Here is a 24,086-nt window from a genome sequence, read left to right as displayed (position 1 = left end):
AGATCGCGCTGGCCATTCAACGATCCTCGCCGCCATATCCATCGATTGGAAAATATTGCATAGAGATATTGCTGGACATTACCATATCATATTCACTGGAACTTGAGGGTTTCCTGGATCATGATATAAATTTGCTAAATTTGGAATAACATCAATTTGAAGTAGTACCAAATAATTATCGCCATTCAAGTTGCCCTCAATGATAAAGGGGCCAATGATATGGTTTCCTACAATCCCTACCCGAACATTAACTTTTTGAGGGTATTGCGTGTGTTCTTCTCTCATCCAGTGAGGATTTTCCGTTGACCAGTAGCGGCAATTTTGCCGATTAGCATTACCGTTAAGAGACAAAGTACACTCATAAGAAAACATAACGTCTTCTAATTGGATGATATTGTTATTCAACATGTCCATCATTTGCTCACAAAAATAAGTTCTTCTTTCAATATCCATAACAGCCATAACTTATTGATAAAAAAATTATCTGCTATTGGTTTCTCCGGTAACATTCTAGATTGGATAAGCAGTTATCTAATTGGACGCTCTCAATCAGTTCTTTTTTTTTATTGGTTATACATATATTACAGCTACCATAAGCCAATTGTTACTTTTGTAGTATTAATGATACTAATAATTGTAAACAAACAATTGTAAACAAACAAATAATATTACAAATAATAATTACAAATAATTATTACAAATTAATAATAATACAAAATTAATAATAATATATAAATATTTCTTATCCCCTTTTATATATTGGGACCTTTCACCTAAGCGCAAATGCGCTTGTGTTGTGATAGGTATTCCTTTTTTTAAAAGGAGATTTTTTATTCTGTCAGACATTTTATATACATTTGATATTTCTGGAGAATGGAGCTTTCAAGTATTTTCACTTTAGAGTGAATAGTACAGTTTCAGAGCCTCTTTTTGTAAAATCAGGTGTACCACAGGGATCACATCGTGGCCCTTTGTTGTTCTGCCTTTTTATCAATGACATTAGCTCAAATATCACTAATTCAAGAATCTTGTTATTTGCCGATGACCTGAAAATTTTGAAGGTTGTAGAAAGTGTCCATGATGCTAATCTTCTTCAGAGTGATATAAACTCCATTTCTGATTGGTGTGGAGCAAACTGTCTTTATCTCAACACAAAGAAATGCTACTCAATAATGTTCAGTAGGTCTTGATTACCAATCAAATATAAATACTTTTTGAATGATGAAATGTTGGAATGTAAAGAAGAGTGTAAGGATTTGGGTATATTGTTAGATGCCAAGCTTTGTTTCAACAACCATGTGAATTCTGTTTCTATGAGAGCTCTAAAAATGCTCGGCTTTATTGTGAGATCATCAACCAATCTTTCTCCATTCACAACCAAAGTATTATATTGCTCTTTAGTACGCCTTATCAAAGAGTATAACACCATCATCTGGAGTCCCTACTACCATAAGTATAAACAACCATTAGAAAATGTGCAAAATAAATTTCTAAGGACCATGGCATACAAACAAGGGTTGGTTATAGGTGAATACAGTTACAGTGAAGTGATGAGTATATTATCTCTGTTGTGTCTTGAGGATAGAAGAACAACTGCGATATTGGTTTATCTATTCAAAATTATATCCGGTCTCATTGATTGTCCGGAAATTCTATCTCTTATCAACTTCAACGTTCCACAGAGGTCCACTAGACAAAAAAAGCTATTTTTTACACCATATCACTCAACCAACTATGGTTATCATTCTCCTTTATCTGAAATGTTGAGACTGGGAAATAACTACTGTGATAAAGTCAATTTTTTTTGTGATAATCAAAATACTTTTAAAAAACAAGTCTCTCGCTCATTAGTCATATAAATGTATTTTATTAGTTAATACTGTCATTGTTTTTATTGTCTTTTGTTACACACATAAAGGTATTTATAATAATTAGTATAGTATAGTATAAGCTTTTATTGTTACACAATTTATTGTAAACAAATATTGGGGTTCACCTGTAAATAAATAAATAAATAAATATCGTCTCCCATGAGCTCTTGAGTAGGTATCATTTTATAAGGATGTATTTTATTTTCTTTCAATATGTGTACTATCAACGTATGGTTAACATTGAATGTAGTGGAAGCCTGTCTACTCAATGTATGTGGGTTTTCCTCAAACTCAAGCATCACATCTAATTTGAGTTCATCACTCATTGCATTGGCAGCTGCTTTTTTATCTGCCCCACATGACCAAGCTCGCGAAATTGCTTCTCTATTTTGCTTACTTTCTTATTATCAATACCTCAAAATAAGTTGCAATATACTCGAAATAAGATTCGAGTATATTGCAATAAGTTTTGAGTGTATTTTATCGAATTTCGGTAAACACATGATATTAATTTGTTTTATCTTAATTGTTGCAATAAACTTGAAAGCGATAACATTTTTAATAGAGAATGAAGAGGCCTTTCAAACGATATATATTACAAGTTTATACTTCCCATTTAAAAAATTGGAGGTAGTACCTGTCATTCGACGGGGGTTGAATGTAGGGTAGCTTTTTTCCGTTGATGTGTATATATATAAAATCTAGAAAGGTTAATGCAGTCAAGCTGCCGGAAAATAATTCCATGAAAATAAAAAAATATTTATATATATATATATATATATATACATATATATATATATATATATATATATATATATATATGTATAGCATCAGCGAAGAGACCTGGGAGTAGGCAAATGGAGATCCCAGCGTCAGGTCACAAAACCCACACTTTTCTTCTTGAAAATGGCTTCAAAGTCGAAGCCGAACATTGTAAAACTTTGAGCTCGGTTCAACCTGACATTCATATGTTCAAATTTCTTACCGCAGAAACCTATTCTATTTGTATACTTATCTGGTGACATTTTGAACACTTAATCCATATTCATTATCAAACCTACAATCACAATCAGTGTCAATAATAATAAAAATAACAAAATGACTTACATCAAAACATAAATTATAACTACAAATTATATTTTTTATTTGAATAGGATGGATAAAAAAAATGGATAGTCTTTAAAACGTCACCAGATGATTCATATTCATTTTTAAATGCAAAAATTTATAAATTCAAGATACTGACAAATTATATTTTTTTAAAAAAAGCAAATTTATTGAATGCAGTTTTTTTTTGCCTTTTCTACATTTGTATTTATTTTTAAATTTAATATTCAGATAATTTCATAGATCTGTAGAAGGTAACAATCCTAAATAAAAAATTATTTCAAATATAAATTGTCCTTTTCAAAATAACATTTAAACAAAATTTGTTTTCATATTTCAATTATCTTTGCATCATACAGAATATATCGATGTAAAATTTATATCAATAACCCCAGTCCGTCACCTATTAATACTGTCCAACGCAACATGAGAAAAACCGTCGGCCGCCTCTTTTGATGTCCTTTGTGCAAGTTAGCGGCGTCCTCAAGGGGCATAGCGAAAAGAAATATCTCAGCGACTTTGTGGATAAATTGCAGTGACACTTGCTTGAGACGACTATGTCACTTTCTTTGATGTACCGGCATGTTTGCATTCTTGAAGTACTTTGAATACCTTTGTTGATATCCTATACCCTTTCATTTGATACCCATATCATAGGGCTGCATGATATGGGTATCCTGGGTAAACCGCCATATTGGATGTAGAATGGTTTCACTTGGCTTACCATGCATATCATCTCTAAAAATGTATGCAAAATTTCATCTTTATAGGTTCAGGATAATTGCTTTCAAATTCAGTTGCAAGATTTGTCCCAAACTAACATATGAACATTGCCAAATCAAACAAAACCTTGTGAAAAATGAAAATTGCAATGGAAAACTTTACCTGAATTACCATATATACATACATACAAACAATACCAGTTCAGGGAAACCTTGTAATGATAAAAAAACGCAGATATATATAAAATTGTATTATGGTGATTATCAAAACAGGATATATAATATTCAGTGCATTAGAAATAATAAATTTATTACATAAAAAGAAATTTGTAATAAAAATCAAGCACAATAAATATTTTGTAACATAAATAAATTTGAATACTATAACAAAATGAAGACGTTAATTATATATACACCTAATAATAATGAAAATTAGTTATATATTATTTTACATCCTTCACAAGTTAATGAAAAATCTATGATAATTTGAAACTGATTTATGATTTCAATGCAATGCCACTTTTTAAGAAACGGGAATAGATCAAGTACGTGGGGATTATTTTAATTCCAATATTGTCAAAAAGAAGTAATCACATTTAACCAAAAAAGGTGTTTGTAAATTCAAAATTTGCTACTGATTTTAAGCCATTAATCTATAAATTATTGTTTTCTTGCCAAACAAATATTAGAAAGCTGTTGCAGTTGTTTCCAACTAGTGTTATATTATTGAATACCAAGGATTAATTGTGACTATAAATATTTGTTTCAAGAATTAAATCTAGTACCATATTTATATTAGGAACGTGCAAGACCAGCTTTTTTCTTTTGATAAACAATATTGTCACTCCGACTGTGGTAATATCAGTAAACGTGGCCAAAAAGAGAAACCCAGGACTGAATATTCAGATATGTTACTGGTACTAACAATTGTTTTCATTTTTTGATCAGTCTTATTCAAATTATAACCACAAATTGTTCATCAACTCAAGAAAAGTGTCTAGTTTTCATAATATTTTTTGAATTATATAAACCAAATTCTTTCTATATAAAATTCAGTAAATAATGAATCAGGTCAAAAAGTATATGACCTTTAAAATAGTATTTCCAAAATGAAATAATTCTTCACTGAAAAAGACACAACGCCTGAAATAATATTTCTCAAGATAAATATTCAGTATAATGAAGGATTACTGTTGAGGATAGTCTCAAAATGCGGAAATTTATATCAAGAGATATTTAACATATTGACAGATGTAGCCGTTACTACGTAATAGGAGATCATCATGAAAAATAAGAATTAAAATTTTCAACTTGTATTTGTAAGTAACATTACTGCAGTTTCGACCTACAATGACATTTTCAAATGAATACAATAAATTGAAATAATTAACAATGTACACCCTTATATATCTATACCACCTCAGTCGGTAATAACAGGCAGTACTGATTTATTTTGCTACAAATGACCAAATTCAACTGGTCCACTTGCTGATTTTCAGATTAGAGTACCCATCTTGTTCGATTGATGACCAATTTACTTTTTAGAAAATCATAATGAATATCGAATAAAGGAAGAAAATAACTTTTGTCTAATTTATACTAAGTTTATTATTTGTTAGGACCAGTTTCTGTTTATTAGTTACTTAAAAATGGTGTAATACACTGCAACCAGTTGTAACAAATAATTAACTTAGTAGAAATTATTTTCTTCTTTTATTCTATAGGTTACCCATATTGTCACAGGTAAACGAAAATCAAGTAATAAAGTCATTAGGGACCGTCTGTTATTATCTACTGTGGTTGTATAGATAGGTATAGTAAGCACCAACTAAAATGAGTCAGCGCTGAAACGTAAAATCGTTCTGTGTTAAAAGACTCTGCCCACTTAAGTCATATTTCGCGAATGTAGTATTATCAAGAGCGGGTACAATTTGGTTTTAAATGCGCAATCTTAGTTGGAGGGTACTATATATAAGGGTGCACATTTGCATCAATTATTTCAGTTTATTGTATTTGTTTGAAAATGTCCTTGTAGGACATAACTGCAGCGACATAAGTTACAAATACAAACGGTATTAAAACAAAGGAAGTTTCAATTCTCATTTAACATATTTTGAATAAAAGGTTACTTTTACCATATTTCAACTCCTACCTATAAATACATCTTTGTACTATTAATAATATTGAATTAATGAAATGTATTATACAATGTAAAAATCTTACATATTTTGCTCCAACTTATAAACGTCATGATAAGCATTTCGAATTAGAGCATAAGGGAAACAAGATTCTAATAAATCCATTGTCAAAAAGGGTGACTCTTGAACTATCTGATCAAGCAATAAATACACAGACTCTCTGTTTTTGATTACCTCCTTGTCTGCCTCCTGACCCAATCTCAATAAACTAGAGGAAGCCAGAGCCAAAAATTCCTTCATACGATCTTCAATGTCACCCTGTCCGCAAATCGTGAACAGGGCTCCAAAAATATTATTTACAGCCAACGCCATGCAATGGATATTATTGGTATGGCCTTCAAGAGAAGCTCTGTAGAATGACTGTTCCGACTTTGCAAGTCTGGGAATGGAAACTGCTACAAATACCATCAATAAACAAACCAGAAGATGCTCGTTCTCACCTTCAGTTTCTTGCTTTTGGAGTTTAAGGGCTGATATTAAAGTAGGATCTACTTTGCAGGTTAAACCTGCTGCCGAAGTCATCTCACTAACAATTTTCATTGGATCACCGCTTGGTAGGTGATGTCTGAAATCCAAAATAGAACTTACTAAAAATGGTATTCTTTGCTCTAAAACGTCTGTCAAACAAGACTGTGATAGATGTCGGAAGCTCAATATAACCCCTACAATGGTCATTCTTTGCAGAACATTGTCAACATTGCTGAGTTTCTTGAACTGTTCTTTCATGATTTCAGGCTTGTCAAAATTGGTACGTAAAGACAAAAGGACATCCTTATTCATTTCAGCCAATTTCTTGAGCTCAATCACTTGACTAGCTATATGCCACATCAAAGTTTCACTCAACTGCTTCATACCATAAGGTCCTATCAATTCTGCAAGAGCTCTCAGTTCATTAACATCTGAATATTCCTCTGGATTGAATGGTACGGATCCTTCACCTGTTAGACTGACAAAGGACCTTTGATTCATGGAAAATATTATATTACCACCACTGACACGCCTCAACAGTACTTCTGAGTACCACTGTGTGTAAATAGCGGCAATTGTTTTTTCTCCATGACTATCAATTGGTTGTGTTTGCTGCAAAAGACAGTTATTGAAAACCCGAGTTATGTCAATGTGAACATAGTTTTCAACAGTCTGCAACACATTCATATAAGATCTAACACAAACAAGCAACTCGGATGGTTTGGCAATTTCATTTGTGTCAGAGTTGAACATAACCATTCCAACCAGGGCTTTTGCAAATCGGTTTTCTAAATGTTGATGTAAATATTCCCTCGGGGCAAACGTATATTCCCAAACGTTAATGTTTGAGAAATAATTTATAGCATAACACAGTTCGGTTAATGCCATATGTAGCTTATCCATTGTGGTTAAGTTTTCTCTAGTTTTCCTATAACTTTCCTTACCAGGTTTTTCGAATTCAATCGCATTTTTCTTGTTTTTCTCCTTCTTTTTTCTGTTTATTTGTTGAGATATCAAGTGAGCACAGTTCTTTGGGAGAAGCTTATCACTCATTTTACACTGTGCGTCACAAATCGCAGTTATGATATTTTTAGCTTCTTTTGCCATTTCATCGAGGAACATATTGACAACAGAAAGACTTCTTTCACGAATATGGTGTCTTTCTTCAGGACAAAGTTCATGTGTGCAATGTTGAAAGTGACTACAAATTGATGGAAAAGCTACTATATACCGGTTTTGTGCAGGAAATTCCAGGCACATATGGAACTGATCTTCAAAAATTCTATTGTAAAAACAAAATATTGATAAGTCTGATGTTTCTCTCAGCATTTCATCCAAGTTATCGACCATTTTGGTGTGGAACTGAACGGAATCAAGAAGTTGGGCAAGATTTTTATTATCCATAAGTTTCATAGTTGACCTTGCAGTTGAAGTGTATGCTTGTAACCTGAACCAGTCTAAGCGGAAAGCAAAAAAGTTGAACGTTTCATTTTCTTCAACTTGCTTAACTGATAAATTGGCTATAGTACTGCACAAAGAAGAAAGAATGAGTCCTTCATCTTCGGGACAGGATTGCAGTTTCTGCATCATTTCTTTCAATGTGATGGCATCCCAATGTGACAGATATTGAACATAATATCTTTGCATTACTTGGCTATACTTTCTCACCAATACTCTCAAATCTTCCATATGGAAGAGGAGCTCTGGTAAATGCCTATCCACAAGATCCTCTGTGGATTTTCCTTTAACTTTGTGTGTTGGTGGATTATCATTGTGACGTAATAACCATAATACTTCATCTCTAGAGTAGCACAAACCCATGAACACCATCAAAGCTTTTGGACCAAGTAAGCCTGGTTGATCCATGAAAATCAAGCCCAACTCTTTTAGAGCAGTACGTAAAAACTTGCGTCTTTCACGATGATTATAACCTGCCTTTTGAACTGCATGATTGTAAGCATCTTTAACTTCAGAAATTCTTTTACTATACCCCTTCAAAGTATCAAAAAATGAAGTGATATATTGGTGAATGTATACCACTTCATCTCTAAAAAGGGGAATCACCCAAGAAGACTCTAATGCATTTAAAAAGAGTTTGTTAAAATGGTCTTGTTGTAGAAGGACATTGTGTATCAAAAGCAAGCCAAATACCACCCACTTTTCCATGGTATCTAGGGATAGGAATTCGCAAGACATTTTATCAGATAACACCGGTTTCAACAACATAGATGGGTTTCCCACAAGAGTTAATTTCTGATCTGATCGCCATTTGTCAGCTGAAACATTCCTGGGTATGTAAATGGGTATTAATGAGTTTAATGATTGGGCCAAAAGTCTTGAATGAGGAACAAATTCTTCTGACAATTTTTTGAACGGAACATCATAGTCCATTATCATGCTACCTAATCTAGGAAAGCTCTGATCAGGAGAGCCATGAACTATTTCATAAGCTGCATTGAACAGTCCTAAAACTGCTTTTCGGTCTTCCACACGAGATAATAAAACCATGAGGGATACATAAGTAGTTACAAGATCCAAGTAGTGCTTAGTCAACTCAAAATTTACTGTTATATCCAAGTCCACTTGGAATGCATCCATGCTTGTTAAGAGTTCACAGACATGATCCTTGAAATCCAGCAAGTCCACAAAAGTATAATAATACAAAGAAAGAGACTTGATTATTTCGTTTCTCAAATTTTGTATGGGAGCCAGACTTTTAACATCAATACTTGGAAATCTTCTCACAATGCTCTTGATTGACGATTCCAAATTTTTGTCAGATAGGAATCCGGGTTTGGACTTGGCATCTCCACAAGCTTTCTTGATATTATATATTCTTGTCAGCATGCCCGTTCCTCGATCGTTGAGGATAATCAGTTTTTCGGAAAGTTTCCGTTCATTTTGATTCATTTGACGAGACATGGTTATTTTTGTAGTAATATCAGATGATAACGTTTATTTATTTCCTGGAAATAGAAGCGAGTAAGCATTACGTTATAGTTATATCAGTGAAATAACTCACATATTACTCAAAAACTACATAAATCGAGGAACCTAATAAACCAAAATACATCCTTTTCTCTCATTTTAATAAACATTCATCAGAAACACCCTTTCACAATAACCCCAAATTCCATTGACATAGACATCTGACAAACAATTCTTTGTGAAAATGTCATAACCACAGAATTGAAAATGTCATAACCACAGAATTGAAGTTGTCATATTATTACTCTGAGTTTTACAGCCAATTGACAGCACAGAGTACGATCTTAACAGAACATGAAACTACGAGGGCGCTATAATGATGATTAATAGTTAAATATACTCAGGGTTCGTATATGGCGTATCCTGAAATATACCTATATTTTGTGTACTTTACCCTGCTGATAAAAACTCTAAAAATCGTTATCACTTTTCAGTTTTCCTGAATTGACTGAAGTAGTAATAGTGTTTTCCATTGCATATTTCATGTTCCATTGTTAAAACTGGTATTAATATACATGTTCCAATGGAAAATAATAAGTTTCAGAAATGATGGAATTTCAGAAAAAGTATAGAAACAGCTTTTAAGATGATAGATAAATTTGGCTACATTTTCTATTGGGAAAATCAAAATCAACTTCAACGTAAGTGGTCTCACATACAATTGATACCTATTAACTTGAATTTATATTTGACATTTTAATTATATGCGAGTAATTTTGGTGATATATATATATATATATATATATATATATATATATATATATATATATATATATATATATATATATATATATATATATATATATATATATATATATTTCTTTCCGAATTTCTTGTGCATTCTAAGTTGATACTATAATTATACCTTCAACAATGATAAAACAATGATAGATGCATGAAAAGTAGCTTGAAATATTTTTAGATAAGAACAAGTGGTAGATCAATCATCAATGTGAATCAGCGCCCGACTTATAATGAAAAAGTTACGAGTTCGATACCCACTTCGACCAGATATTTTTGTCGAGATAATTTATATCTAGTTGTAGTTGGGATGATTCTACATCTTTACAATGCTGATGGATTGCAAATAGCTATGATGCTGCCTGGGGCTCGGGAAGTTATTAACACTGCCCACCCAGGATATGAGATTAATGACCAAAGTAGTCGATGCTGTTGACACAAAAAAAATCTATGTCTTTTTATTCTTTGTGCTGGATTTTTTTCCTTAAAGATAATTTCTCTTAATCTATCACTTCAAAACGTGTAAAGACGTGAAAAGACACGCCCGAAGAAGCTATTGTTTAGCGAAACACGTGTTGTGTTTTTGTAAAACTGTTTAGTGAAAATCTCACAATGACACCAGAAGAAGCTATTTTGTATAGCGAAACACGTGTTGCGTTTTTATAAAACTGATAATTTCGCAATAAAGTGTTTTTTGAATACACATCGTTGTTGTCATTGTAAATATGAAAATCTTGGTAGTTATGGATTTATTAAATGCAGTTGCATTTGATTTGCTGCTGATAAATTATCCCCTGAAATAAAAAGAATAATGTCAGTCGCCGCCGGTCTTCGTCAATCGATTGTGATTTGGCTAGATCACGTTCAACTCGACTTGCGCTTTGCGATCGTTCTAGATGTCGCGTCTTTTCGCGAGACTTCCGGATACTTCCCTATCGGCTAATTGAAAGTGCGATACGAAGTGATCATTAAGGTGATATACTTTTGACTACTAGTGTGAAGTTTCAGTCAAAGTGTTTGTGTTGTACTCTCAGTGCAGCAGTGAAATAAATTTGAGTTCATTTGTACAGTGTAGTCAATTATTGTCAAACACACGGGGAAAACGTAACATTTGGTGTCTGATGTGAAATAATTGACTGAAACTTTTCTGTTTTATGGTGAAGACAAGTCGTATCGTTTCCGACGGGATGGAAGAGCTTACGAAAATGTTTGAGGTTTTGCATGCAAGCGGGCCTGGTGGAGATGAACGAAGGAGGGAGGAAGAAGACCGTGAATTACTACTTAATATTCAGGAGAAACAGGAAAAAACAAGGGACTTGCTGGTACATATTCAGGAAAAACCAGAAAGATGCAGAGAGGAAAATCGTAAATTATTGTCAAATAATCAGGAGAAACAAAAAAAGACAATCAAATGAACATTCATTCTTTTGAAGATTTAAGATCTTCTTAAGTGAGTAAAGGGAAAGTACAGGAGTTCATTAAGGAATATTTTGAAAAAGTATTTCAAAGGAGGAAACAAAGGAGGAATTTGAAAAGGTAGTCGATGAGGAGCTTGAAGGAGTTGAAAGGAAATTTGAATAGGAGCTTGAAGGAGTTGGAAAAAAAATAAAAGAAGCTTTGAGGATTCCACAAAAAGTTTGAAGAGGTTTCCTCGGAACTTCCGAAAGAATCACCGGATCCAAAAAGGATTACCGCGGAAAAATGCAAATCTGAAAGAACATCTTTAGCAGTAGTTTTATTAAAACTCCAGCTGTGAAAAATAATGGGTGAAAAATTAGGAGAAAGCAACAGTTCTTATACTGGCACTACGAGAAAAGGCCTCAGAAATTCTGCAAAATATTCCAGTAAATGACCAGAAGGATAATGAAACAGTCGTATCAGTTTTGGAGGGAAGGTGTGGTAGTGAGCACCTTCAACAAGTCTACCAGCTCAAGTGAAGATGAGAACTCAAGGTCCATTCGGGAGTCTGCAGGAGTTTGGGGTTAAAGTCGGAAGGTTTGAGAAATATTTGATGAATGGTACTGCACTCAGGGCAAGAGTAATCACCAGGGCCTTTTCATCGTCGATACTGGAGCAACGAGGTCAGTAATGAGAGCCAACATTTCCATCAGAAGCAGTTTGAAGAGGTTATCAGCAGTACTCGTTCTGGAAACAGTCACTAGAGATAGACTGTCGGTCTATGGAGAAGCTGAAGTAAGACTTGGAAAGGCTTGGAAATTGCGAAATAGAAACTAAGGACAGCATTGGTTCTGGAGCAGACATTTTCGTGGTCAGATCTCCCGTGAATGGTGACAATCAGACCATTCCAGCAAGAATAATCAACCCTTATCAGAACAAGGTCTTTCAAGGAAGGACAAATAATAGGCACCTGCGAACCGATTATGAAAATTACCAGAATGGAGTCCCTCTGAAACGTGCTCAACAACTCGTCAAGGAACTCATCGACTCACTCAGGGAAACGTGAAGCCATCTGTCTGAAGAAGAATTATGCGAGGCTACCCGATTCGTAGAGGAAGAGAACGATATGTTTGTGAGAGGCAAACGGATTTAGTACGACATTGGATTAATACTGACATTGCCAAGCTCATCCGCCAACCACCGAGACGACTTCCCTTCGCAGAACAGGATGAAGCTTCATCCATCGTTAAGGGCATGTTAGAGAAAGGAGTAATCGAGAAATCAATCAGCCCTTGGTCGACAACCTGTTGTGTTGGTGACTTAGAAAGATGGATCGACGAGATTCTGCGTATACTACAGGATGCTCAATGATGTCACTAGAAAGGACAGTTACCCTCTCCCCAGAATGGAAAATACTCTGGACATCTTGGCATCTTGGTGCATACTGGAAAACCTTGAAGATACCGTCAGAAAAAAAAAATACGATGAACTGCCTAAACACAGGCTCAGAATAATTGCAGGTCCACTCAATGGAACTTGTCCAGTTAGAAAAATATGGAGTATTTATGTGTGACCCAAATTACGCCAAGAAAATGTAAACCTGCATAAAGTAGTACAGGAAACAAAAGTGTAGGGATGGGTGTCATGAAAAAATGGGAGGAAAATGCAACAAGCTCATGAGGCTGTAGTGTTTTGTGAACACTATGAAGGAATAGTCAGGCGGTCCAAGCAGCAAAAAAGCCCCGAACTGTGGTGATTCGAGAATATTGTTTGAGTTGATTGCTCTCAACTTCCTCTTCGATGTCCGAGAAAACGATGTAAATAGAAGTTTTTTTCTAAAAAGAAGTTAGTGTCTGTATTAGAAATCGACTGAGTGATGAACAAATTTTACTCTTCACCTCTTAAAAACAACGAACGATACCTGCTGCCATTTTTTTTATTTGAAAAATATTTCTTTATATCTGTTGAATAATTAATTTTGTTTGTTCCTTGTACTCAGTGTGTAAAAGCCAACTGGAATAAATTCATTATTTCGGTTACTGTACATATTTAAAAAAAATCCCGAAACACGTCAAATGTAAATTATAATTTGACATTTTTCTACGTAAAAATGCCAAAATGCCTATCTTCAATTCCCTTCGAATGACAGGTACAACCCCCAATTTTTTTAAATGGGGGGTTTGTGATATATAGTTTGTAAGGTCTCTTCATTCTCTATTCAAAAATGTTATCGCTATCAAGTTTATTGTAACCATTGAGATACAATAAATTGAAATCATGTGGTTACCGAAATTCGATAAAATGCACTCACAAACTAAAATGTAATGCTAAACATAATGAAATGTAGAATACGAAAACTATGGATGTTATCGAAGTGGACGTCTTGGCAACATCCTAATCTCAAATAAAACTGTCTTCTAACATTATTTAACATATCAGCCGTGACCGACCTAATCGCAAGCGTTATTCGTTCTTTTGAGTCATTCAAATCTGTAGGTTTAGTTTTGTACACATTGCTCTTTACACATCCTCATAAAAATAAATCTAATGATGAAAGATCAGGTGATCGCGCTGGCCACCCAATCGATCCTCGCGTCCCTATCCACCGATTGGGAAATGTTGTATCGAGGTATTGCCATACATTAACTCGTTAATGTGGTGGTGCTCCATCCTGCTGAACCCATATCGTATTCTCTGGAACTTGAGGGTTTTCTGGATCAGGATATAAATTTGCTAAACTTGGAATGACATCATTTTGAAGTAGAATCAAATAATTATCGCCATTCAAGTTGCCCTCAGGATATAAATTTGCTAAACTTGGAATATCATTTTGAAGTAGTGCCAAATAATTATCGCCATTCAAGTTGTCCTCAATGAAAAAGGGACCAATTGTATGGTTTCCTACAATCCCTGGCCAAACATTAACCTTTTGAGAGTATTGCGTCTGTTATTCTCTCATCCAGTGAGGATTATCCTTTGACCAGCAGCGGAAATTTTTGCCGATTAGCATGACCGTTAAGAGACAAATTACACTCATCAGAAAACAAAACGTCTTCTTATTGGATGACATTGTTATCCAACATGTCCATCATTTGTTCACAAAAATAAGTTCTTCTATCAAAATCGTCTTCCATGAGCTCCTGGGTGGGTATCATTTCATAGAGGTGCATTTTATTTTCTTTTAATATGTTTACTATCGATATATGACTAACATTGAATGTAGTGGATGCATGTCTACTCGATGTATGTGGGTTTTCCTCAAACTCAAGCATCACATCCAATTTGAGTTCATTACTCATTGCATTGGCAGCTGCTCTTTTTATCTGCCCCACATGACCAAGCTCGCGAAACTGCTTTTCTATTTTGCTCATTGTTTTCTTGAGACATGGGCGGTAGATTAGGAAATTTCTCATGAAGTAGGCGAGCCGCTTCCTGTTGTGTTCGGATTTTATCTCCGTAACTAATCATTTGTAACTTGAAGTTAACTAACTTTAAACTAAAATTAAAATACTGACAACTAATGTTGTAACATACAAAACAAGTTGACAAGGCGTTTTAAACTAATGTCGCCACGGAAATTATTATTATTTTTAAAGGATACCATCTAAAAAAACATTGCTATATGAAAAGAGAAATGAAAATTTCTATGTTTTTTACCACTTTTATTTGTAACTAACGTTACTGCAGTTTCGTCCTATATGGACATTTTCAAACTTAAACAATAAGTTTAATAATAAGTGAGTTTATGTTTGAGTTTGAAAATGTCCATATAGGACGAAACTGCAGTAACGTTAGTTACAAATAAAAGTGGAAATTTTCTTTTCTCTTTTCATCATGATCTCCTACCACATAGTAACGGCTACATCCATCAATTTATTAACATTGCTATAGTTTTTGCTTACTTTCTTATTATCAATACCTCAACATGAAATAAGTTTTGAGTATATTGCAATGAGTTTTGAGTGTATTTTATCGAATTTCGGTAACACCTGATATTAATTTGTTTTATCTTAACTGTTGCAATAAACTTGAAAGCGATAACATTTTTGAATAGAGAATGAAGAGACCTTTCAAACGATATATTGCAAGCTTATACTTCCCATACGGGGGTTGAAGGTAGGGGTAGCTTTTTTCGTATATCAAAGTAGTATATCAAATTATAATTTGAATTAGACGTGTTTCGGGATTTTGTTAAAATATGTACTGTAACCGAAATAATGAATTTATTTCATTTGGCTTTTACACACTGTATGTAATTACTTGTAGACAACAAAAAAACATATAACCTCGACCATGTCAGTATTTTCTTCCATTACTCCTAAAATACTTAGAAATGAAATACTTTGCCAACTTTCTTTTCGCACGAATATGCCCCTTGAAACTGAAACCCATTACCTGTTAAACATTATTTGAGCTCTAATAATTTTTCCGAGGAAAGCTTTTTGAGTAATAACAATTCCGTTCCTTCGGTTGGTGGATTCAATGATTAAAACTTCCACAAACGTTACGTTCGTCTGCTTGAAATATACGAATATTCAGGGAGCTATGAAATAGATCCTTTGGCAAGATTTTAGATTCCATTATCTTTGTGCAGTGTGCCAAGATCCTACAATTTTTAAAACGTGAATTATGTTGGGATCCTACATATATATTTGATGAGCTTGTTGCTATATACGGATGCTGTTTCCACTTTGGAGAAACTTGAATTTGAGTATTAAATTGAATAATTAGGAGTTTACTCACATAAGACAAGACATGTATTTCCTACATAATCACTGTCGTTAATGGTGATATCAGTAATATAAAAATAAATAAATTAATTAAAAATAAATTGTTCTACGTCTAATCATTGGGAAAAGTGTAAGTGCGAAAATTGGCTGATATTTTGGTGTAGAATTCAGAAAGAGTGAATTGTGGAAATTAGTTTATTAAAATAACACTCAAATATTGTTGAATGAGTGAAAACGTTTTTAATATACTATGAAACAATATTCGTTTTTTATATGTTTCACGTGCGGAGAGGAATCTTGATATTTCTACTATTCCAAATGTTTTTATTATGCTCTCTAAATGAATAGTGTATACCATTGTAAAACACAACATATAACCGATCAAACTGTTATCATTCCACTGCTATAAATTAAATTCTTTATATAATACCAGTAAACTGAACTTTATTAGTGTTTTCATTCATTTTCCCTTCTATTTTGTTTTATTAATTACAAATCAACATAAATCAACAAGAAATTTGTTTCATTAGTTTGTTTAACTGATTTCGTTTTGTTGTTTTTGGACGTGAGCACCATTTGGGAATAAATTAAATATGATTGCTGAACTTGTTAACGTATTGTTGATATATATTTTATATTCTTCTTCTTGTAAACTTGATTGTTTTGTTCACAGAGTCACTGACGTTTTCTTTATGTGTTTTTCAGTGAAGTTGAGTTGAACAAAAACATACGTTTCTTTGTCTGATCAAGACATTCTTCATCGATAACACATAGAGGATTTATTTTCCATCTTTCAATAGTGGTTTTTTAATGTTTGATATTAGGTTTATATTCAACAATTCTCCATAACAGTTTTCTTAACTTTCTCAACATTTTCATCGGTTGTTGATATGCTTGTGCGTCCAGGACGAGCGTCGTTATTCACATCTTCTCGACCTTCTGTGAAAAGCTACCACTTGTAAACATTTCTCTGATCCAGAGTACAATCACCGTACGCTACTGTCAACATTTCCAGTATTTTTGAGCACTTGATTCCCTTCTTGACATAAAATTTTACTCAAATTTTTTGATACATTTTTTTCGATAGCAGAAAATCGCCGAACACGCAAATTACTTCGAACTTTTATACCTCTCACCAACAAATTTAACATGCCCAACAGCTGAAACTGTGAAAATATAATCGTAAACCAGTTTACTTCACCTGGTTTGATTTTTTTAAACTTTTTATTGTTCATTTTCAATTGTTTAATTCTTAATTTTTTGATTATTTTCATTTTATTGTGATTTCATATCACGGTTCATTGTTTAAGAACTCTTCCATATGGAGAACTGCGTTTATGTGGAATAAACTTCCTGAGAGCGTTTTTCCAAATTAATTTAATTTCCAGCTATTCAAATCCAATGTGAATCGCTATTTTCGCACCGGCACCGCTCTCAGAGCGCCTTAGGGAATTTCTTGTAGTGTTTCGTCCTTAAAAAATTAATATGAATAGTTGAAAGAAGCAATTATATTTTTTTCAGAGATTTCAAATTATATTATTGTAGACAATGGAAGTCTGATCTAGTAACACTTCAAAATATATGAATTTGAAGGTGCTGAGCACGTTAGAACGCAAGACCTTGTTAATCTGTAGGTGGCAAAAGTTTAAACTTTTCAAGGTGGCCGTTCGTATAAAGACAAGAATCACCTGACTGGCGAAAAAACACATTCCCACTCATTTTACCACCTATTTTCGAATATATCATGATTGCAATTTATTATTTTTGAATTTTGACGTATTTCAATACACGGATATGATCACAGCATTCTGAAAATGACCTCTGACACTGTGCCTTCAACTGTCACCTATGAATATACACTTATACTACAGTCCTGTTTCCGAGTAGAAAAGAGTGGATCTTCGGAGGTCGGTTCTCAGATGGATCAAAAACTCTTTGAGTTCTGGTGCAGATGTATACAGTTATATACAGATATATCAATTTGCCTAGGGACCTATGTGACTGTATTTCAAACGGAATTTCACGCAATTGGATTTTGTGTGGAGAGATTGGTAGAAATCAACCTTACACCCAAGTGTACATATCCTGGAAGCTTGTGGCCCCTACCAAGTGAGGTCTAAATTGACAATGAACTGTCAAAAAAGCTCTCCTCAAGTGAGAGAGTCAAAAAATTGTCTCTGGTGTGGATTCCTGTATACACTGAAGAAGCTGGTAATACTCTTGCAAGGGAGAAAGCTTCAAGCGGTTTCATTGAACTAGAATCTGTCAGTGGCATCACTTCAGGTTTTGTAAAACAAATACTAAACACCTGTACTGCAAGAAGATTTCTGAACTTCTGACAAAATCCATTCGAAAGTATTTATACATTCTTCGAAGTATCATATCAAACAATTATTAGAATACCTACAACAGGGATGAACTACGTTTTCTAACAGGCCTATTCATAGGTATTCAGAGGTTGGTAGAGTCTCACTCATACCATCCGACCTGAAAATCATTTACCATCTAAGCTAATGTTTTGTCAATCAGCCAAACAATTTATTGCATTTCTATTCTTTCCTATAACGTATAAAAAATGGATTGAAGATAATAAGCTTGTGGCCTGAACATTGATAATACATTTTACTTTGCCTACACCTGTGGATGAGCATGAAGTGTCAGATGTGATTCGTTCTTTAAAGAACGTTACATCTGTAGGCATTGACTGTCTCTCAACAAAAATTATAAAAACTATTGTACTTATTATTGCAAGTCCTATTTCAGATTTGATTAACATGAGTATCGAATATAGTAAATTTCCTAGGGAATTAAAGACTGGTATTATCACTCCATTATATAAAAAAGGCAGACGAACATTGTTAGAAAACTTTAGGCCGATTACAGTACCAACTGTCATATGTAAGATTTTTGAGAGATACATACATACCAGGATGCTTGGTTTTCTTGATAAACATAATGTTTTAAGCAGGCATCAACATGGATTTCGCCATGGAAGATCGACGGAGAGTGCCTCGGTGGCTTTTCTCGATTACGTCCATACTGCATTGGACCGGGGAAGGTTCGTGGGGGTACACTTCTTTGACCTTTCTAAGGCAATTGATTCTATCAATATTAATGTTACTCTGGGCAAATTATCTGGACTGGGATTTCGGGGCATTTTTTTGTCGTGACTCGCATCTTATCTTGAGTATCGGAAAGTTTGCGTAAAAGTGGATGATTGTAGATCTCAATTTTTGATGTTGATTTAGGGGTTCCTCAAGGATCAGTTTTAGGTCCCTTGATTTTTCTTCTGTACGTCAATGATTTACCAAATTATTTGAGCACTGAACACATTTTTTGTACGCAGATGATACGACAATCGCCATTGATGCCGAAACCCCAGAAGAACTTGTGCAGAAAATGAATAATTTGTCGAAAGAATTTACTGATTGGTGTAGTGACAATTCCTTAATTGTTAATCCTGACAAAACAGTGTGCCTACAGTTTTATTCTCGAACAAACATTTCAAATGATTATTGTCTTCCCGTGAACAACAAAAATATATATTTTTCGGATTCAATAAAATTTCTGGGCACATATTTAGATGTAAATTTGAAGTGGAATACACACGTTGATCAGGTGTGTAAGAGGCTCAATAGTAGTTATTAAGCAATTTTGCAGCTGAAAAATATATTCTCACTAGAACAATTAATAAACGTGTACTATGCTCTCTCATATTCACATATTTCTTATAATATTGTCCTACGGGAAGTACGGCCAACGCTCGCAGAGTTTTCATCAGTCAAAAAAGACTAATTCATCTAATCTTTGGCTTAGATTACCGAATGACGTGTAGGAATCATTTTAAAAAGTTCAAATTACTGACAGTACCATCGATCTACATTTATAAAACTGTAACATATGTTAAACTCTGACTCTCATGACTATGCTACGAGGCATGGTGACTTATTTAGAAGTATAAAGCACCATACATCACTTTACGAAAGCAGTCCTAAATATAATGGAATACGATTTTTCAATCATCTCCCAAGTGATATCAAAAACGAAAAAAATATTAACAAATTCAAAGCAAGTTTGAAAAAATATTTAGTGGAGTCCTGCTTTTATGACATTAGTGAATATTTTGCTAATTCCTAGTTTTTTTTTATTTGTTGTTTGCTTGTTTGTATGAACGATATGTTTAAAGTAATATAGTTATATGTTTATCGTATGTATATGTATATAAGTGTACTTATATATGTCTGTCTATATACATTTTATGACTTGTCCTATATCATGTTTATGATCTTAAAGGATGAATAAAGATTATTATTATTATCATTATATTATATTATTTCCACCATCCAGCTTTCATATCTGACAATAGGTACTTTATATGTACCTCTTTTTTTGGAATATTTTGTTTTGCAGCACCGTAGGTCCGTGATACATTGAATTTGACCCCTTTCTCTTCGCCTATGGTATGTCTGTTTTCGGTTACAGAACTATAGAGACACATTCTTGAGTTCTGTGGTCGGAACCCATTTGAACTGTTCATCTTTGCCTTGACATATTGATGGTAGCTTGAAAGGTTTTTATTGCTGGGAAGTTGTCTGACTTGTCTATTTTTTTTCAAGTCTCTGAGAAACACCAGAGCCTCATGATGTCATTACTTTTCCCTCTCATTTTCTCAATAAACAGATTTTAAACAGATTTTTTTAAAACCAGATGAGGCCTGTATTTCCTAAGTGCCTTGACACCCAATAATCTACCCCTGTTTCATAACCTTGAAATGTTGAAGCGTTTCAATTATTTTATAATTTGTTTATTCCTACCCTTACCCGTGATCTTTGATATCTATGATAGGAAAGCAACTAATAGGTACACAGTCGTAAGTCATTATCTACATTTCAGTTTATACATACTTACCAGATTCTTGCAATCAGTCGCTCAACCTTGTTAACATGAAGATGCTAAATAAGTAAACAGAAACAGTCCCAAACGTGTCAAAATTCACATTGTTGAAGATGTGAGATACACAGTTTCATATTCAATAGACCAATATGTTCAAGAATCACTTTATTGTGATATTTTCACTAAACAGTTTTACTGAAACGCAAGACGTGTTTCGCTAAGCAATAGCTTCTTCAGGCGTATCTATACTAACTATACTAGTTAGTAAAGTATACAAAACGCAACACGTGTTTATACTACCTATACTAGTTAGTATAGACTTGCCTATACTAGTTACATTAGTTAGTATAGACGTGTTCATACCAGTTAGTATCGATACTCCTGAAGAAGCTACTGTATAGCGAGACACGTATTGCGTTTTAGGTAAACTTTAGTGAAAATCTCACAATGAAGTGTTTCTTGAATACGTTATGGATTTTCATCAAATATCGGCAGATTCCATCACATACCAATATATTGTAATAGTTTAGTCTAGAAAAAACAAAACTATACAATAAAAAAGTTCATAAATTATTATAATTCGTGAAGTGAAGGACGGTGAGGGCTCTAAAAGATACGTTGTATGCAAATACTACAAATATACTAGAAAAATGAAAAAAGTTGCTTTTGTACTTCAATTACCATTTTGTACGAATCATACCATAAAAAACATTTGACTTAGAAATCCTTCGAAAATTGGTGATATTTATCTTTAAATGTTTTCAATACTCAGTTGTATCGTATCAGTCTGAGTATCTAATTCAGTATTAACATAATTGAAATAATATTTTTTATTTAGAAGTTGACTGAAATAGACATATATTAGTTGGGCTGATAAATTTATGAAAATTTTCAATAGCTACACTAATTTAATACGTATTTTACATAAAATCCAGCCAAAAAAGCTTTTCCGTTCTCTACCTGGCTTGCATATTAAATAAATCTGAGCTTTATACTTCGCTTCGGGCTTTGTCTACCTCCCCAAATCCGTGGATTTACTCCCAGAAAAACGTGAGTCGCGAACAAGGTAACCTAAATGAACGACATTTCAAAACTTCCTTTTTACTTATTCGAAAAATATACATTTGAAGCTCTGACTTAGAATGCAGGGATCTTTTATATTCGGAACTTCGAACGTCTCTCTTAATCTAAAAGTCTAATACTAATTATTTCCTTCAAAACAACAGAATAAGAATTTCCAGAATCAAAAGAAATTATTGAAAAGTATAAAAAAATAAGTGTAATTGAAGTGCACTTTAGTGGGTATAATTTAATAATTTCAGAGTGTATATACATACACAGGTCAGTCGGTAGCCAAGCGGTTCGGCGTGGGTGCTTTGTTCACTCACTCGAATTGACTGCCGTGTTGGTCGGTGGTTCAAGCCCTAGTCTGAACGATCGATCTTCACTTGCTACCGTCCAACCCGTGTTAGGAATCACACGTTAAAAGGTAAGACCTCGTTAATCCTTAGCTCGCACAAGTTTCGACTTCTGAGGGTTGTCGTTCGTAGGGGTGCGACAGCTGGTTAACGGAAAAACAGATTTTTAAACAGATAAACAATATTTATCTACAGTGTGGACCAATGCAGTGTGGACATATCGAAATTTATTTTGAGAATTGAATAACTGATGAAATATTATTTTTTAACGAAAAATGTCTGAAATGATAATGTAACTCATTTTGACAGCCCTGAAGACCTGAAGAAGCTTCCCACTAGAAGCGATAGCTTGGCAAAGTAAAGCAAATTTTTGATTTCGATATTTAACTAAGAGACCCAGTTAATCCATTTTCTTGTGAATTTTTCCAGTCACTGAGAAATAGATAAATAGATAAGTACTATTCTGATCATTCTCATATTGATTTCAATATAAGAGCCACCAGTAGACAGCTGTTTCAGCCTGTTGGGCATCGTCAGTACCAGGCAGGCGGTCTTCGATTTGATAACGTTAATAACCAAGAAAAGTACTTGATAAAAATAACTGCGTAAACGCAAGCGAGACATAAGTGGAACCACCTATTGGTGTGACACCCAAGTCAACTTGCTAAGTTTTTATGTCAGTGTTGGTGGTTTGATCAATCAACTGACAACTGCGATAGCAGAAATTTAGGAAGCTATCTTGGAATGCCATCGTAAACGAATTGACATGTTTCTAGAAATGATATGAAATCTAAAAAATATATGAGTATATATACATATATTCACATGAACATACATATTTGGTACATCCCGTTTTTCATGAAATCACCTATTGTTCAGAATGCAATTTCGGACATTGGCATTTGGCTCCTTGATGAAATTGATGAGAATGTGCTATTTTACGGGTAATATTTGGGTCAATTATTCACACGAGAAGTATATTAGAAGACAATATAAATGGAAATTTTGTTGAAATTCTTATCCAGCATCCTTAAAATCTCCAACGTACGAACGAATCCTCCAAAAACTTTTTTACCATTAATGGAAAATGTATCTTGTACGCCTATGAAAGATAAACATTATCAATTTTTTTTGATTCGTTATCATAACATTGATAAGAAGAGCTGATTTCACAAAAAATGTGGTATGAGTTTTATTGAGAAAATTACCTGCTTAGGAGTGTCCAAGGGCCAAAGATAGAACATGGATTGATGGTGCTAGAACGAATGTTCTAAGAATCGATCATGCAATAATGACACATTAAATGGTGTGGATCATGTTTTGTTGATTTGCTAAGCCGCAGCTTACGATAGCATGATCCACACACTTATTAGTATACTGTTCAGAGATGATTTCTATAAGGAATTAGACTTGATAAAACAAATTTCAGTAAACAACAACTTTAACCAGAACATAATTTATCACATCCTTGACATTGCATCCATTAACCAACTATTTATTTATTTATTTTGAAACAAACAGGCAGAGCCTAGTTATGTGTTTCTTATCATCT

General features: G+C 33.7%; 1 protein-coding gene across 1 annotated transcript; it reads right to left on the bottom strand.

Annotated features, from left to right (window-relative positions):
* Positions 1-3,936: 3,936 nt before the first annotated feature.
* Hem (Nck associated protein 1 Hem) lies at positions 3,937-9,542 on the bottom strand. Its single transcript, XM_023162507.2, has 2 exons — positions 9,389-9,542; positions 3,937-9,332 (listed from the first exon to the last, which is right to left on the bottom strand). The coding sequence occupies exon 2, from the start codon at positions 9,286-9,288 to the stop codon at positions 5,920-5,922; it is 3,369 nt and encodes a 1,122-aa protein (XP_023018275.1). The 5' UTR covers positions 9,289-9,332; positions 9,389-9,542; the 3' UTR covers positions 3,937-5,919.
* Between the last annotated feature and the right edge of the window lie 14,544 nt (positions 9,543-24,086).

The sequence above is a fragment of the Leptinotarsa decemlineata genome, unplaced genomic scaffold (genome assembly GCF_025532065.1).
Source record: "Leptinotarsa decemlineata unplaced genomic scaffold, Ldec_3_MD MMD2_P_RNA_scaffold_5, whole genome shotgun sequence".
In the NCBI taxonomy this organism is placed as follows: Eukaryota; Metazoa; Arthropoda; class Insecta; order Coleoptera; family Chrysomelidae; genus Leptinotarsa; species Leptinotarsa decemlineata.
The sequence above is the reverse complement of the archived record's forward strand: the minus strand, read 5'-3'. Positions and strand labels throughout refer to the sequence as shown.